The 18780-nt window shown below is 42.3% G+C and overlaps 1 protein-coding gene across 2 annotated transcripts; it reads left to right on the plus strand.

Annotated features, from left to right (window-relative positions):
- The first annotated feature begins 1291 nt into the window (after positions 1-1291).
- Positions 1292-15538, plus strand: LOC125879718 (deoxyhypusine synthase-like). Of its 2 annotated transcripts, none has more exons than XM_049561735.1 (10): positions 1292-1501; positions 3328-3524; positions 4892-5056; positions 8281-8402; positions 9090-9186; positions 9368-9454; positions 10474-10579; positions 11316-11419; positions 11569-11694; positions 13630-15538. In XM_049561735.1, the coding sequence occupies exons 2-10, from the start codon at positions 3333-3335 to the stop codon at positions 13720-13722; spliced, it is 1092 nt and encodes a 363-aa protein (XP_049417692.1). In that variant the 5' UTR covers positions 1292-1501; positions 3328-3332; the 3' UTR covers positions 13723-15538. The 2 variants fall into 2 exon arrangements, with proteins under 2 accessions (XP_049417692.1, XP_049417693.1); XM_049561736.1 differs by lacking the exon at positions 1292-1501 and adding an exon at positions 3107-3203.
- Positions 15539-18780: the final 3242 nt, after the last annotated feature.

An 18780-nucleotide genomic window follows, 5' to 3' on the forward strand; every position in this document is an offset into this window, starting at 1 on the left:
GTACAAAAAGATTTAAGACCTAAAGATAAGTGACAGATAATAATCATGGTTATCAGAAGGAACGTTGTCTGTGCAGTTTTGTCTGGGAGGGACACTGCATATTCTAAAAACAGTAGTCTTGTGACATGAGAAAGCACCTCCACCCCCCGACACTCTCATATGAGCTGTTAAGCTCTTTTAAGTCTCGCCTTCCCTGGAATTTATTTGCCCATGCTCCATACTTGGTCCGTACGGGGACTTGAATCCTCTGCCGAGGCCGGGTCGCAGGGGCAGCAGGCTGAGCAAAGCACCCAGACATTCTTCTTCCCACCAACACTGCCCCGCTCCTCCTGGGGGACCCCATGGCATTCCCAGGCCAGATGAGATATGTAATCCCTCCAGCATTTTGTGGGTCTGCCCCGGGGCCTCCTACCGAGGGGACATGCCCGGAACACCTCTAACAGGAGGCGCCCACGAGGCATCCTGATCAGATGCCCAAACCACCTCAACTGACCCCTTTCGATGCAAAGGAACAGCAGCTCTACTCCGAGCTCCCTCCGGATGTCCGAACTCCTTACCCTATCTCTAAGGCTGCGCCCAGCCACCCTTCTGAGGAATGTCATTTCGGCCGCTTGTATCCACGACCTCATTCTTTCTGTCACTACCCAGGGCTCATGACCATAGGTGAGGGTTGGGATGTAGATGGACCAGTAAATTGAAAGCTTCGCCTTCCAGCTCAGCTCCCTCTTCACCAGAACGGTCTGGCGCAGTGGCGGCATCACTGCAAGAAGCCGCGCCAAGCCACTGATGCATCTCATGCTCCCGAGAAGTATCTTTGGGTCCAATCCAAAATCCAATGGAAAAAACCTATAGGCTTTTTGTAGAGGGAACCAGGGTGAGGCTAACTTCCGTATTGGCAAGGGTACATAACATCATATTTTTGTGACAAAACTTTCTTTTGTCTTTGCCAGCAAACCGAACAAACAAGGCAGAACATGCAGAGTGTTTCCTCCCCCTCATCCTGCCTTGCTCAACATGCAGTGTTTTGCAGTTGAGCTAGACAGAGAGAGTGATGTGTGGATGCCCTCAGAGCAGACAGCTGCGGGCAGCCGGAGCAGAGAGAAAGTTATGTGGGTGAACCTGCCTGGACGTCCACCTGCTTGCACTACCCTGCCCTCCTCCTATAACACATATAGCTTGCTCTGATACTGCAGCTATTGTCTTAGTGGCAAGGTGAGCTGAGGCACGCAATAACGTTGCCTCTAATTACTCCGTGCAGCAGATGCCATCAAACCGGTTGCAACACAAATGTTGAGGTTCTAGACAACTCAAATGTTACTTAAAGAGGCTGAGCCCAGTTTGACTCTGCTGCTTTGGACCTCCTACCTGCTCATATCACCCCACCTTCCCGATCCTATAAAGGAATGAATATAGCAGATCTCTGTCTCTTTGGTGGAAGGTGCATGGACTAAATCATACAGACCTACATCCTTAAGAGATCCTCTGCCAACAAAGTGTACAGGTAATCTACCTTCACGAAAGAGACCAGGATAGTCAATGCAAAGTGTAGATAGACTTTTCAGTGAAGAGAATCATCTTGTGTCTTCTAGTTAAACTTCCCAAAGGAATAATATTAGTACAGTTATATATTGTGGATTTTTTAATAAGAGAAAAGGAGTATGGAGCATGCATAAAGGGGATCTTAGAGCCTGTTTATACCTGGTATTAATGAGTTCTGGGTGATCAGATCACAAGTAGACAGTTTTTTGTCTGTCTGTTCACACCTCTCCACGTGTCTGTTGTGAACATGTATGACCGGATCTTACCTCCCTGCTCTATATGCAAATAAACATGAGAATCATTTAATTTGCAAAGCCCAAACGTGTTGTTGCTTTTAACTGGTGGCAGGTTTGTAGCACTATTCCCACACTTAAAGCCTTAATTATTGAAAATTAATAAAATTATATTCAATTGTTAAGCTGCACGCAGTGTGGCCCGGGACACATTGGCGTTCACACAGATGAAAAATGTGGCTATATGTGGCCCAGACCACCTTTGAATGTGGGTGATCGGATCATAATGCATCTTGGTGGTCGTTTACACTAAGTGCTGTCCACTTGTGATCAGATCAGCTGCGATGCATGTTAATACTAGTTCTTTTTTCTTGATAAAAAAAGATAACTGACAGATGATAATTGATATCACAAGTATTACAAGGAATGTTGTCTGTGTAGTCTTTGTCTGAAATCATCCAACTTGTTTCACCATTTGTTGTTGCATTTTCTTTATTAATTTATTGTAAACGTGTTACTTGTTGCCTACGCACGTGGCCTACGCCCCTGTGAGCATTTATACTTGTGCAGTGGTGTGTTGGATGGGTTTACCCTATTGGGCCATGCATGGGTAATGCTAAGGCTAACTGGGTACCACATGGGTATATGCTAAACATGGGGATCTTATCTGGAGCCCACTTTGGTAAAATCAACCATGTGAGCAATCGGCATGGGGCGATTATTGAACTCGTGAACAATCCCATATGGGGCCCGTTCTTCAGCCTATTTACAACCCACATGAGCCCCACATAGAAATGTTGGCTGGGAAGGGCCCTGACAAGGGCCTGACCAAGCCAGCCATTGGCCATTGCTCAATGTCGGGCTGTCGGTAAGTGTCAGTTGCCCTAGTTTTTGAGCTGTGTGGCACTAGTTGGCCCTTGCTGGCTGTTTTTTTTTTTTATTAAGAAATGGAAGTGAGAAAAGAAAACCTCCTCCAATCATTTGGTTGTTACCGTGTTAACTGGCTAACTAGTGTCTTCAATCCGCCCTATCAGTCTTCCTGTTTCTCTTCATTGTGGTGTGTTCAAGTGCAATTTTTTGGCCGAGACATGAGGTGAAGCAACAGTGCGTCTTCGTTACCCCTAATTCCTTGATGTTTGTTTGGAGATTTGTGTTTTGTCAGTGCTCTTCTCACGGATTTGATGTGGTTGGAGCTCAGGCGGAAAACATATCAGGTACTTCCACGTAATTATTGTGGCTGTAGGAGCTGACGTCACAGGTTGTTTTAGTTACGCTAGACAGAGCACCCAGAGTGAGTGGGTGGCACCTTTCTTCCAGTCTCTTATCAGGGGTGGCAGGGTCTGTCCTTGGCAGCCGTCCATCTGTCTACAATTCTCTGAAAATTCTCTGAGTTGCATTTATCTCTGTTAGATTCATGTGCTGTGCTGTACTGTAAGTTGTTTCATTTTACCATCTCCTTCATGGAATACAGCTCATTTACATTCAACTACAGTGGATGTTTTATAGTTTTACTTCTAGGACTTATTTTCAACAGTTTATCTTATTGTTCTTTCAGACAGTATGGCACACCATATCCACCCAATAATTGGGGATCTCTACAGACACACTGACCCCGTACCAGAGGATACACCAAAGGTCCATGGCTACGACTTCAACCAAGGAGTGGACCACCGTGCCCTGCTGCAGTCCTATCTCAACACAGGCTTCCAGGCTACTCACTTTGGCTTGGCTATCCAGGAGATCAACAACATGGTGAGACGGGTGCTACACAGGGTGAACTTAGAGAATGATAATGTTCAAATTTTTTTAGACTTTTGAATATGTCTTTAGGACCTTTGCGGCAGGTAGCGTAATTTCTTTAGGCATTGTTATGCTTTATTTGCTGCAGTGCGTGTATGTAGAAAGAGCTCAATTAGTGATCGTTAAAAAGAACCACATATTCTCCTCTGTTTAAACTGTTGAAATGCTTCCACTTGGCTCTATCATTGGTAAACTATCAGTTATCATAGCTATGCAGATGATACTCAACTTTTTGTTTCACTTTCTCTTGAAAAAATGAGCACTTATTCGCTGTTAAACTGTTCACTGCATAAATAGCTGGCTGTTTTGAAATTTCCTGCAGCTCAACAAAATACTGGCATATTACGAATTGGTGTCAAAGCTCAATGGCCACAGGTTTGTGCCTATCTGGACTTCCAATCCCTTCGGACCACTGACCAAGTAAAAAACATTACAGAAATGCTGTTTAGATTTTGCTCCGAGTCTTTAAAGCACCTAATGGTCTGGCACAAGAGTATAATACCTTATATATTTCCATTACGGTTCTCAAGCAGGTTCACTTTAGCAGACAGAAAAGACACAACAGAAAGACACGTCGTAACAGGACAGCTGTCTTCCCCAAATTCACAGAATTCAATATAAATGTCGCAATACGGCCTGACTTTTGATTTCAGTTTTGCACCTACACGATCTTTTTAAGAATAAATTCAAGACATAATTGATAATAATAAAATATATTTGATATGGCCCCTTTCACAGAAATAAAATTCAAAGTTAGAGCAAATATAAGCTACCAAGAACCCAAAAAGAAACACACCAAGAAACAAGCACTAGAAAATTTAGGGTGGGACAAAAGCCATTTTGAAAAGATGGGTCTTCATTTGTTTTTAACAGTTTAAAGGAGACTGCAGATCGTATACCTGATGGAAGAGAGTTCCATCGAGCTGGAGCCACTACTTCAAAGACACAGTCACCTTTTGTTTTAAGTCTAGATCAGTGGTGTGCACGGGGGTGGGTGGGGGGGGGGGGGTTGGGCCCAATTGTTGAAAAACGCTTGCTAAAGTGCCCTCTTGGGAGCCAAAACATGTGCTAAAGTGCCCTCTTGGGAGCCAAAATGCGCACTAAAGTGCCCACCTGGGAGCCAAAACGTGCGCTAAAGTGCCCTCTGGACATGGTTACAGTATAGCAGCAGCTAAACTAAAAAAAAAAGTTTAATTTGTTGAGTGTATTTGTGTGAGCGCATCTACTTTTTTCATTATCCTGCAAAGCATTTTAAATTGATTTTTGAGATTGTGTTCTACAAAAAATCTTGAATTTTGCAATCCACTCCACACCCACAGATTGAGAGGCGTCAGCAACCGCTGAAGAGGGTGAATGGAACGGTTGAGGAAGATCCATCAACCTGCCCCTGCCTCCAGAGCTGCACCATCTTCCTCGGTTACACTTCAAATCTCATCAGCTGTGGCATCAGGGAGACTATCCGCTACCTTGTAGAGCACAAAATGGTACGGCTATTGATATAGGTTCCCCACTGGTATGCAAACTAACGTTTTGAGGCTTAGAGTTTCCATTTTGGCCATCTTGTTTTTTAAGCCTAAATAAAATGTTAACAGGTGAAATATAAAGAGTACACCCCCAGTGTCTATGGTTAACACAGATTGGCAGCCCAGCGGGGCCAGGTACTGTCAGCACACTAAGTTATCAGCTAATGCTAGGGCTAGCTACCGTAATATTAAAAGGGATGCTAAATTTGGCTGGGGAAAAACAGGCTTAAAGTAAGTAAGTAAATCTTTATTTATATAGCACCTTTCACAGCTCAAAGTGACAAAGTGCTTCACAATGAAAATACAAATAGTTAAACAAATAAAAAACACAGCAAGTACTAACAGCGAGATACAGTGCAACAGAAACAACAATCTGTATAAAATCTATATAATTATTTACAATTGTCCAAACACCTACCTAAAAAGGTGTGTCTTTAATTGTACCTTAAAATTATGTACAGAGGCTAAGGATCTCAGGTCCAAGGGCAGGGAGTTCCAAAGCTCTGGGGCCATGGATTGATCGAGTTTTCAGCCGTGTCCGAGGCACAACCAGGAGCCCCTGGTTAGAAGACCTCAGTGACTTGCTGGTGATATAAGGGTTGAGAAGCTTGCAAACGTAAGAGGGGGCTACTTTGTGGAGAACTCTGTATGTCAGGACCAGGACCTTGAACAGGAAGCCAGTGCAGGGATGCCAGGATGGGGGTGATATGGCAAGACTTATGTGACCAAGTGAGCAACCTGGCAGCAGCATTTTGGACAAGTTGTAAACGGTCCAGAGATGTTTTACTGAAGCAGGTGAACAGTGAATTGCAATAGTCAAGCCGGGATGAAATAAATGCATGGATGGCCATTTCCAGCTCTGAGTGTGAGACGATGGACCTGAGTTTTGCAAGGTTTCTGAGGTGGAAGAAGCATGAGCGGGACAGAGAATGAACATGTTTGTCAAACAGCATGTTTTGGTCAAAAGGTTCCTTAGGTCAGACCTGATGTTACGTGCTAGTGACCCCATGTGGTTGACCACCTTAGAGAACGTAGAGTCATCAGCAGTAATGAGAACCTCGGTCTTGTCTGCGTTTAGTTAGAGGAAGTTGTTGGCCATCCAGTTCTTGATAGCAGACAGACCTTCATGGAGTATGTTAATTTCTTTGATGTTATCTGGTTTAAATGACAGGTATAGCTGGATGTGATCTACATAACAATGATAGGAAACACCTTTGAAATGACTAACGATGCGCCAAGGGGAAGCATATACAGGGAGAACAGTATAGGGGCCAGAACAGAACCCTAAGGCAGGCCACATGACAGGGGGGTGGAGTCAGACACAAAAGGGTTAACAGCTACTGAGAAGCTTCTCTCACTGAGGTAGGAGGCGTACCACTTCAAGGCACTCCCCGAGACACCCACCCACTTGTTGAGCCTGTCAAGCATGATATCGTTGTCTACAGAATCGAATGATGCACTTAGATCTAATAACACCAGTACAGAGCATCTGCCTGCATCGGCAGCCATCATGATGTCATTAGACACTCTGAGAAGGGCTGTTTCTGTAGAGTGCTGGAAACCTGACTGGAATTTATCTGACATGCCTTGGATGGTCAAGAAGGATATAAGCTGGCTTGCTACTACCTTCTCAAGGATTTTAGATATAAATGGCAGTTTGGAGATGGGTCTGTAATTTTTAGGTATGGAGGGGTCTAAGTTTCGCTTTTTGAACAGCGGCTGCACAATAGCCTATTTGAAAAATGATGGAACACAGCCTGATTTCAGGGAGGTGGTAATAATGGCGACCAAGCTAGGGCCCACAGAGCTAAAAAACTCTCTCGGCAAGGACGTTGGTAAGATGTCTAGTGGACTGGAGGAGGATTTCACGGTGCTCACTAGCTCAGTCAGATCCTGCAGAGTGATGGAGGAGAAACTGCTGAGAGAAGCCAGCCCGGGTGGACAGGTTGGAGGGGAGGCAAAGGAGGGGGTGATACTAGCCCTAACATCAGCAACCTTATTCACAAAAAACAGACAGGAAAATGGTTACAATCCTGATTGGAAGAAACAGGGACTGAGGGGCGTGGAGGACTGATAATGTTGTTAATAACCTGGAATAAGACTCTGGGGTTTCGCCTGCTGGAAGTCATTAGGTTAGCAAAATAAGTGGCCCTTGCATTCTTAATCAGCACATTGAGCTCTGTGAACAGATCTTTGAGATAGAGACGGTGGACCTGGAGTTTGGTGGATTTCCAAAGCCGTTCTTTTTTTCGACATTTGCGTTTGTGGCTGCGGATCTGGTTATTTATCCAGGGAGAAGAGTTAACAGGTCTGATGGTATGAGTAACTGTGGGGGCTATTTCATCTAAACTTGTGGAGCAGTGGGAGTTGAAAGCATGAACCAGAGAATCTACATCCGCATGAGGTGACTGAGCTTGGCCTGCACCACAGTCAAATGCAGCAGAAAATTTTTCCGCCGAGAGACTGTTAAGGATGCGTGAACTTTTTGCTTGCCTCCCTGGTGTGGGAGGCAAGCATCGAGCGATAGGTTGAATAGAACACTTCTATGGTCAGTTACAGGCAAATCCTCAGTACTGACATCCATGACATTTAAACCAAGAGAGAAAACCAAATCCAGAGCGTTACCCTTAATGTGCGTGGGACCAGATATATGTTGGTTCAGGTTAAATGACTCTGTAATATTTAGAGAGTTTGCAGTAAAGCTGTTAGTGTTATCATTTACGTGTATGTCAAAGTCACCAGCCAGGAAGATTCTTTCATAATGAATGATAGATGATAAAAACTCACTTAAGTCGGACAGAAAAGCACCATTTATGCCAGGGGGGCGATAAATTACACAGCAATAAAATGGGCTGGAGCGACTAATTTTGGTCATCAAAACTTCAAACGACGAAAAAGATCCAGTGCTCAACTTGCGGGTTGTAAATCAGTCTCTGTGAACTATGTCTTTGCTTGAAACTAGGGATTGAGACCATAAAGTCATTAGGAAAATGTTTAGTGAGGTAATAAATTACGTATAAAGGCACTTCTGCGATGGCTTCACTTTTCAGACTTGCATGCTACATCCACTTTTTTATACGTTCTAGGGGCAGACTCTCTTCAAATACATGAAACATCAGACATATAGAATTTTAATACACACTAAGTTCTTTCACTAATACAATATTTTTTCTTCCTCTGTGTAGGTGGATGTCTTGGTGACAACAGCTGGAGGTATAGAGGAGGATCTGATCAAGTGTTTGGGCCCGGTTTACATGGGAGAATTTACTCTGCCCGGCAAGGATCTGTATAAAAAAGGTCTTAACAGGTCAGAGACCATGTTGGATAACCAGAATGTGACACCTTGTAAATGTGGCTAAAAGAAATAAAGACAGGTATTGGCTTTTACAGCACTACGGCTAGTGAGGCTGTACCAAGCTAATGGTAACACTAGTATGCTAACACGCTCACACTGACAGTGCTAAGATGCTGATGTTCAGCAGGTATAATGTTTATCTTCAGGCTTGTTCATGCTTCAGTATGGACGCAGACAGCTGCAGAGTTGCATGCGGACAGCGGCCGCACATGGGCTTCTTACATGCTACAATCAGGGTCTGCATACAAAGACATAGAAACAGTAATGACCTCATGACAGCAAGGAGAAGGGCTCCTTTGTTTGTTATGCCTTCGTACCAGTGACAGCCGCGGTCTGAAATCCTACACTGACGAATGACTGACAAATTATAAAGATGCGTTTCACTTTGAAATTAGCATTAGCTGTTTTGCTTTCCTAGTGCATGCATCACCAAAGTGAGTCCCATTCATCCTGAGGGGGCCATGAATGCCTCTGCCAGTGTCTTGACAATTCATCAAGTAGTTGTTCAGATATTTCAGAAGCAAAGGGGGTAGTGACTGACCAACAGACAGAATGACGTTGCCATTCACAGAGCCACACCAAAAGTAAAGGAAATAGCAAATAAACATGACTTTCTGCTGTGTGTCACTTTGGCTACAGGCAAGGGAACGTCCTGATGCCGGATGAAAACTATGCAAAATTTGACCAATGGATGGTGCCGATCCTGAAGGAGATGTTGGTGGAGCAGAGAAATCAGGTGCGTGGACTCTATTTTAAACATTTGTCAATTTGTTTTTCTAAAATGTTCTACATTTCAGTGATGTAGTAAATGTAAAACAACAGCAATAACCAAAAAAAACAACAATACTCTGAAAATGAATTATTATTTTCATGTCTAATATTTTTGCTAAACTTTTCTGTTATGCTTTTCCACTCAGGGCGTTCGCTGGACTCCATCTAAGGTGATCCAGCGGCTGGGCAAGGAGATTGACAACCCTGAATCTGTTTACTACTGGGCCTACAAGGTGAGTCGTGGTATACATCACCCTGGCTTCTTGCCTAGTGTTGTTGCTCCCTCACATTGTTTCCAACTTTTGTTTCTTTTTCTTTAACCACGTAGTGAGGCTTATAGGTTTGTTGGAAGGGTGAATAGAGTGATAGAGAGATCATGTCTGAACCGCAGATAGTAAAAAATAAGGGACATAGCTACCATGACGTCACTTATTGGTTTGTTGACTTCCATTTTGAAGCCTCGAGTTTGGCATTTTGGTCGTCACCATCTTGTTTTTTTGAGGCCAGAGATGACCATATTTAGGCAAGAGGCTGGCCAATAACAAAAAATGTAGCTACAAATCCCTGTTAGTATGTAACGCAAGTTTTCTGGTTGAATTATAACCCAGGCCTTTTAGTGGTCTTGTGTCCTTGTCTTTGGCTAGGAAGGATGTTTTATTTCAAGACAAAAAACACTGAATCTGGGTCATGGTATTTGATGTTCTGTATATGACCACAAATAATGTAGTCTCAAACATCTAGTGACTTGTATGCCTTGATTTCTTGCTGGTCATGCAACGTTTCTCTTCCAAATATGTCTATATATCTCACCACTGAATATTGGGCCATTTGTCCTCTACCCACTCACTAACAGTACACAGATTTTGGAAATTGGTCACCATTTGTCAGAGTCAGTTTGGTTAGGTAGCATTTGCAGGTGGTAAGCGCTGTCCTTGCATAGCTTGACCACAGATTGTATAAATACCGTGACATCACCTATTGGTTTGTAGACTCCTGTTTTGAAGCCTTGTGTTTGTCAATTTGGCCATCACTATCTTGGTTTCTTGGAGCCAGCAGTGACCAAATTGGGCAAGAGGCTGGTTCTGTGGAGGAATGAGGGGTGAATCTGACTGCCGCACTTCCAGCATAGTGATGGGGTGTGTAGAGGGCAAATTTGCTCCCCTGATAGACAAAGGTTTTGGACAAACCATCATCAATGAATGTAGGTCTGGCCTCATGGCGTTACTGAGCACTGATCTGGTGTCTGTTTCAGAATAACATCCCAGTGTTCTGCCCTGCCCTGACAGACGGCGCTATAGGAGACCAATTCTATCTCTTCTCACAAGAGAACCCCGACATTATGTTGGATATAGTTGAAGGTAAGAATGTCCTGATCGAGTTTTTTTTTGCCCCTGATCCAAGTCAAATAATGTTGTGTATCGGCCGACACCAAGTCCCAACTGATATTTCTATTTTTCCTGGATAATACAGCTGCACAGTGCACACTTGAAGTACTTTAAAGTTCAAGTGTTCAAGTCAATCCAATATAAAGCCTATTCTTGATGACTGAATGGCTTTGCAATGTATTAAGAAAAAAATGTATCCAAGCTGTTCTTTTATGTCTTTTTTTAAATTATCTTTCATGTCTTTGGCCTTTTCACTGCCTCAATGGAATACCTCTCCCTTCAAGAGAGCACTCTCCACTGTTTGTTGCTTCAGTGCAGCCTGTGTCTGAGTTCCATGAATGACCTGTACTCCATTGAAAGTTTATTTAAATAAAACAGCTTTGTGACAGCTGATGTATAACAAAGGATTGGATTGCTATTTTGAGCCATAAGCCCTGTTTACACCCAGACGAACGGTTCAGTTCAGTTTGGTGCGCTTTTTTTCTTTGTTTCTAGGTACCCCAATGGAGGAGTGACCAAGAATGGGGACAGTAGGGAACAGTTCCATTGGTACCATTCACAACTTTTCACAGTGAAAATGAAAAAAAAAACAAAACGCACTGAATCGAACTGTACCAGACTTGCTCTGTGGAAACAGGGCTTATAGCTCAATATAGCCGATCCCAATGAGTTAAAAAATGCCTGTCTCATACAATGCAATTGGTTCCAGATGTTTCAAAGTTGAACAACCTTGTGGCGGCTGCCAACAGCACAGGGATTATCACCCTGGGAGGAGGTGTAGCCAAACACCACATATGCAACGCCAATTCCTGGGTTAGTACTTTTTATTTCCCATTTGAAATGTATTCAGGCAAGCCAAACAAATAGATTCACACACAGACACACAGAGTCATAACATCAAGTATACTCCTTTGGTCTTTGCTTAGTTTGCTGCTTTGAAGCACTGCTTTCTCTTCTTCCAGAGGGATGGAGCTGACTATGCGGTGTACGTGAACACGGCTCAGGAGTTTGATGGATGTGACTCAGGGGCCAGACCTGATGAGGCCGTGTCATGGGGCAAGATCACAGCAGAAGCTAAACCAGTGAAGGTATCTATTATATTAGTCTGACTCCCTGGATGTAGACTGCGGCTATAAGCCTGCCACTGGGCGGTTGATTTCAGCTGGCATTCTCCCTTCCTTCCGTGTCCATCTGTTTGTTACGTTTCCAAATCCCCCTTCTAGAGGGGAAACAACAGCAACCTCACAGCTAACAACTTACAAGCTGAAAATGGCAGGTTTTTACAAAGACTTGGATCGTGCAAAAAGCATGTGTGCTTTGTTCTTTCAGTGATTTGCTGTAAAGATCTACAGTGAATAAAGCAACTTGTAAATGCAGTGTGGGTTTTCTCAGGATACTCCGGCTTCCTCTCACATTCCAAAGACATGCAGGTTAATTGGTGACTCTAAATTGCCCATAGGTGTGAATGTGAGTGTGAATGGTTGTCTGTCTCTTTGTGTCAGCCCTGTGATAGTCTGGCAACCTGTCCAGGGTGTACCCTGCCTCTCACCCAATGTCAGCGGGGATAGGCTCCAGCCACCCAACATGAATGTGATTGGTTTAAAGTAGGGATGCACCGATATGGACTTTTTCAACTGATACCGATAACTGATAATTTCACATTTTTGTATTTTAAAAAGAAGTGTATAACCTGTAGTTTATGCACATCTGAGGGTAAGAAAGACAAAGATGCAGTGAGGAAATATGGATAATTTAATATTCTATAGCCCTGACCTAACCAAATCAAACCAAACCGACATCACTACTGCTAACACACACACACACACACAAAAAAAAAACAGTTCCGACTCTTCCATACGTGCCAATGTTAGGCTGTCGAAAACAGGGAGATTTTCTGGGGTATTGACAAATGGCCCACCCTCAAAGCCCCTGCCCCCATATCCTGTAACCCTACACTACAGCTGAACATAATGAATACAAAGTAAAATTACTTTTAATCAGTATTAGATTTATAGTTAATGGTAAGGCAGGTGTCTCTACTTACAGAGACAAACACTGACAGCTGACGGGTTGAATGTGCATCGGTAGGTCCGTGTTATATCTGGTGTATGAAATGTTTATATCATTACGCTACATTTTTATAAACACAACCAGACACCGTCTCACCATCCCACAATAGCGATGAGCTACTGATTCACCTCACACATTAACGCTCAACTCAGACAAACAAGTGGCTGTGTCTCACACACACACAGCCAGGTAGTGAACAAAGTAATTGCTAACTGTAGCATCACATGGCTAGCGGTTATTAATAAGTTTAACAACAGAGTCGAGCCTTTTAAAAGCTTGGTGTTGGATGTAAGTTGCTGCCGCTAACTAGCTCGTGCTAACACTCTGGAGACGATCCTTTAGCGCCGTGTCTAATCTGTCTCGGTGGAATGCTGTTGTCTTCCTCTGGAACTGTAAAAGACGTCCACACCGCGACTTGTTTTGCCCTCTAGACAGTGTGCTGCAGTTGTTGTTCCTCTTCTCTGTCTTTACTGGTGGCTCACAAACCAAGTTTAAAGAAATGTACCACCACCAACTGTGTCAGGTGTGTAGATGCTGCCCTTGTTAAGTCAGTGAAAGCAGTGTGGCCTTGTATTATCGGCGCTATTTCTCAACTATGATTTAAATTATCGGAATAATGCATAATAATCAAAACGTCCTATTATCTGCCGACAATTTATCGGCCCAATATCTATCGTGCATCCCTACTTTAAAGAATCACACAGACTAGAGTGTTTTTTTCCCCATAGCGGAAAGATAATCAGTGATTCCAGACTGTTCTCTCGCACTGACACAGTGCTGTGGAGATACATCTGACTATGTGAGACTACTATTATACTGACATTGAATATATTGAATATTAGATACTAATATCAAGGCTGTATTGTATTAACACATCCTAAAGACGTATATTTGCAGAAGACCTAATGAGGGCTTCTTATTTTCAAGCTCATGTTGTTTTTGTGTCTTTTCAGGTTTTCGGAGATGCTACCATAATCTTCCCGTTATTGGTGGCAGAGACCTTCGCAGTTCACGCTAACACAACTACCAGCAAGGGGAAAAAATAAAATCAAGGCCTCTTCTCATCTTTTATCAATAGATGCAATACTTTTTCATTATCTCTGTCTCTTTTTTCAGACTTTTGGCTTTACAGATGTCTTTGTTTCTCATGGTGAACTTCTCAACTTATCATTCCAGGAATATACTTTTCTCTGACCTGCTTGAGGGGCAATTTCATCTGATTGCTATGGCCTGCTCAGTTGCTCAGCTGCCATTCCCGTTTGTCTGGTTGCACGAGTCTTCAAAATGGCCACAATTAGGAACTCCTCAAGCATGAGAAATATTTACACGCATGATAACTTTGCTTGACCCGACCTGGTTTCAGTATGTTTGAGTGCAGGCAAGTTTATGGAGTCGTTAGGTTGGCACAGTCTAATAAGAGGTGTTTTGTTGAGTTGGGTCCACGGCACAGACTAGGCTCAATAGTGTCCTGGATCCACGCTCTTCTTTACCTGCACCCATAAACTCAACGCTGCCCTCCGAACCTTGCGCACACTGTTTGACTGACATCAGTCTCTGGTGCTGCATCCTTGCTTATGGTTTTGTCCTCGATTGCATAACTATTTCTCAGGTCTCTTAAATGGAGACCTTTGAAAACTCTGCTGTCCCTGCTATAGTCTGAAAACTCCAGTGTTTTGGAAACAATTACCTATGTTCGCTTTCTGATTGGGTCATATCAGTCACGACGTGTCAAGCCACATTGTGACAGCTATAGGTCGACATACCATTTCTGATTTAACAATCCTGTTTGAGTACTCCTTTCACATTGCCATGCCTTCATCTGGTGATGTGTAATGCTCCTGGTACTGCACTGATATGTTGCTGTATTTGCTTTGCAATGATTGCCATCTGTTTTCGGCCGCCTTGACCACCTTATACTTATGTGTCACTTTCAGTAGCAGTTCCACCTTACTGTTAGAGTAGACAATCTGCTTCCTATTTACACCGGCATGCCCAGTGTACGCAAATGGTCATGTGATATGTGTTTTCAGAAGTGTTGGCATGGATGGAGATTATTTCTGTACTGGTGCTGTAAAAGCTTGTGTGCAGAGATCGAGGGTGGATCATGGGAAGTACCACCAATTGGTCCAGGAGCTTCGCATCCATGAATGCCATTTACAGGCATATTTTATATGACTTGGGGGCAGTTTGACAACCTGTTGTCTATTGTTGGGCTGTATACTGTAGCTCTGGGTATCCAGCAACCACTACTACCAGTTTCTATCAGTAAACTTGTCGTGACCACTATAGAAGGTCAAATCATGCAATTGGACAATGGGAAAAATTACAATAAAAAAGAGATGATGTGGGGCGCTCTTTTGCTCCGAGGCAAGAGCAAAAACTTAATCCATAGTTAAAACAATTTCAGAAAGGTGCCTCCAGCTGTTAAAACGCTTCCTGTGTGATCAGGGCCAAAGCCATCAAGCAGTGGTAGCCAGCTGGGATGGACATAGAGGGCCAGTCTTAAATTGGTAGCTGGTAGTTGGTTGTCTCCTGGTTGGTCAGAACTGTAACCCCAGCAGGCTAGGCACAAGCCCAGGGCCCCAAAGTGTCAGCCCCCACTGCAGCTTTTATTAGTGTTATTTTTAAACCTGTGTTTGACAGGTCAACATGTCTTAATCCATACAGAACAGAACAGATCTTTGTGGTATACCATGCTGACTTCAATGGGTTATATATATTAAAATCCATAAACAGGCTGGCAGTTCGAGGCATGACCCATCAAGTAAGGCAAGGGCTAACTTTTGAAGAATTGTTGTTTTTACTTGAATCTATCTGGTTGAAGGTGCTTATTCACATGTTGATGCTATGCTAAAAAATCAATAAAAAATGAATAGATTTGAATAGATAATGACTGTTTTTTGTGAGTGTTGGGAACTATATGCATCAAAATATCAAATGTATAAATACAGACTTAAAGTCTTTAGTTGAGGTTTAGGGGTGGGGAGGTGGGGGTAACAAGGTACATTTACTTTGGTTCTGTAGTCGAGCACAATGTGGACATTCTTTTACTGTAGTATTTCCATTTTATGGTACATTATTGTAGTGCCTGTTTCAACATACCACAGTTCCTTAGTTTGTAAATACTCCGGTTTGACTCGTTTTTTTCTGTTCCTTAAGAGCCACAGTACTCACCTGAGGCAGGGAAAGAGTTTGATGAGGTTTATTTACAGTAGAATCAAAAAAAGGAAACAAAACGACAGGTCAAGTCCTTCCAAAGTTACAGCCTGTGCGGTCCACTACCGACTCAGTGTCCTACTTCTATATATTCTCACATATTACCCATCAATATACTTCAACACTTTGTGTATTCTAACACATAAATAAAGTAACATAACCTCAGTATAGTCCACTGTCATACACTATTCAAAACTGTTGTGTAAATCAAAATACCATCAGAACCTATATGATACATATGTCATATCAACACAGAAATTCTTGCCAAATATTAACACGTGCTCAGTGGCTCTTATAATTATTGTACTCCATTACAGCTCAGAGAGGAATATTGTACTTTCAGCTCCAATGCATTTATCTGACACAACAGTAACAATTAACCTTTACATATAAAAACATATGTTATGCTTATATGACACAACTACTGTAATACTAATCTACCCAGTAGTGCATGAGGTATTAAAAACTGGATATACCATATTAAAATGGTCTTATTTGTATTACAGTTTCTCTTTAGGTCTTGTTTTTGTTAGTAATAAATACAGTAAAAAAAATAATAAGCAGTAATTTAGAACATAAAAGTATAGTAAATAAAGTAAGAAAAAATTGCTCCCCCCAATCAGCAAATCCTTAACATGTTAAAGACGTTTTCAGTTGAGGGTATTCTGTTTCGTATTTCACATTTTGCCAGCTTTGGTATAAAAGATACTCTATTTTAAACAGGAAGGAGCAGGAACAGATGCATTTTATTAAATTAAATTAACAAGCCTCTATTTCAAAACATGGCTGCTCACATTAAAACACCGACCGGTTTCGACTCTGTGGTCTTCGTCAGGGTGAAAAAAAGGGTGGACAGGAGTCAAGCAAACATTTTATAAGCTTGGTAGCTTGGTAGTGGGTGTCACCCAGTCTTGATTAATAAATGAGCACTGGTGGGTGACAGCAATGGATTATAATGAGAAGCCATTTTGAAAGTGGCATGCCTCCACAACAATAGCAAGAACAGATCACTTGTCATCTTACTATATAATATCTGTGTGTCTGTTCCACGTTTTCCTCCTCACTGACTTGGTCAATCCATGTGAAATTTGGTACAGTGGTAGAGGGTCATGGGAGGATGTGAATGAAGCAATATTACATCAATTGGCCAAAGGGGGGCGCTATAGCAACTGATTGAAATTGCAAACTTTGAATGGGCATATCTCATGCCCCGTATGTCGTAGAGACATGAAACTTTGCACAGAGATGCCTCTCCTCATGAGGAACAAATGTGCCCCAAGAACCCATAACTTCCGGTTATATAGATTTTCCGCCATTTTGAATTTTTTGAAAAACACTTCAAATCGATCTCTTCCTAGGAAGTTTGACTGATCCGCATGAAACTGGGTGAACATAATCTAGGGACCAATATCTAAAGTTCCCTCTTGGCAAAAGTTGGAAAACTTACTAAAACTGAGCTTCTATAAGGCAATGAATATTGCGGAGGGCGTGGCTCATCACATAAAGGTGTATAACATCTCAAGGGTTTCACCGATCACCACGCAACTTTGTAGGCATATGACCACACATAATCTGAGGGGACCCCTCCATTATTGACCCCATCAAACAAAATGGGGGCGCTAGAGAACTAATTTCTTATCTAGGCCTAACCGCCATATCGTTTTTTACTAAACTTGGTAGATATGTAGAACAGGATGCCTCAAGGTGACTGGAGAAATTTAACTCTAATTGGCAACTGGGTGGCGCTATAACAACAGAAAAATGCTTAAAAATGGCTAAAATGTGACCGATGGCTGTGGCTCCCCCTGTGGCCCAGTGTTGTTTTTCTTCTAATTTTTGGTACCCTAACCCTAACCTGCCCCACTTTTAAGTCAGTACAACATATAAACACTTTAACTATCTGCCTTTCAACGTGCTACCTCAACCACTAATGTACAGTTTTAGCCCACTAACTATCCCACTATTGACAATGGTACTACTGTACTTTCAATAAAGCAATCGTACTATCAAACTCACAAAAACTCTGTCTGAATACATTGCTCTTCTTAATGGGTTCAGTTGACTATTTAATCTGCAATTTCCTATGAGCTGTATCCCAAACACACACCATGTGAAACTGTACGTGGGCAACTGTGCACTCAATGGGTATGGACTAGCGTAATGATATTTCTCAATTAAAGGAAACGTGTATAATCAGTTTCCTCATTTAAAACAGGATATATCGCATCCAGTTTAAAAATCCAAAATTTTTCTCTCTAGAGAAGTCGTAGATGTAAATGATCTCCATGTCTAATGGACGTCTGTATTGATTCTGAGCCTTCTATTCTCAGTAGAGAATCATTACTCTTATGTACCTTTTATTTATTTGTATTAATGTTCTGAAAGTCTGTCTTTAAGGCGTATTTTGGTGCATCCAACATACATCAATGTTCCATGTTCCCTTCTTAAACCTATGGGAACTCTTCTTCCCCCTTTACAAAGACGTCTCCAGCAACTCTCCTAATTTGTAACTGAACTATTGGTATAGTTTTACAAGTCTATTTGCTTCACTATATTTGCCTGGAGATTATGTATGTGTAATCTTTTCCTGTGGCTTTGCTCTTTGACCATGTTATTTTGTTGACTTCAGACGGCTTCCTGTTTGGCCCCCAACTCCTTTTTTTTCCCTGCCGTAGATAAACAACTACCTCACATGATACATCTTTAAAAGTTAAACTTTACAAGTCGGAAATATATGTTCACAACTTTTGACACATTCAGGGGCAGAATAAAGAAAATTAGATGGAAGCAAATGACGAAAGTATGTATGTTTGAATAAACAAGAATTAAATGCATGATGTTTTTCTTTAAATATCCAAGCTCGTGAAAGAAGTTCATCAATTTAAGAT

The sequence above is a fragment of the Epinephelus fuscoguttatus genome, linkage group LG19 (genome assembly GCF_011397635.1).
Source record: "Epinephelus fuscoguttatus linkage group LG19, E.fuscoguttatus.final_Chr_v1".
Taxonomy (NCBI): domain Eukaryota; kingdom Metazoa; phylum Chordata; class Actinopteri; order Perciformes; family Serranidae; genus Epinephelus; species Epinephelus fuscoguttatus.

Excerpts from the sequence above, each read along its gene's own strand:
- LOC125879718 (XM_049561735.1), top strand. The coding sequence starts at position 3,333 with ATGGCACACCATATCCACCCAATAATTGGGGATCTCTACAGACACACT. Across the intron at positions 5,057-8,280 it reads ACCTTGTAGAGCACAAAATG|GTGGATGTCTTGGTGACAAC; the intron begins GTACGGCTATTG and ends TCCTCTGTGTAG. Across the intron at positions 11,695-13,629 it reads CAGAAGCTAAACCAGTGAAG|GTTTTCGGAGATGCTACCAT; the intron begins GTATCTATTATA and ends GTGTCTTTTCAG.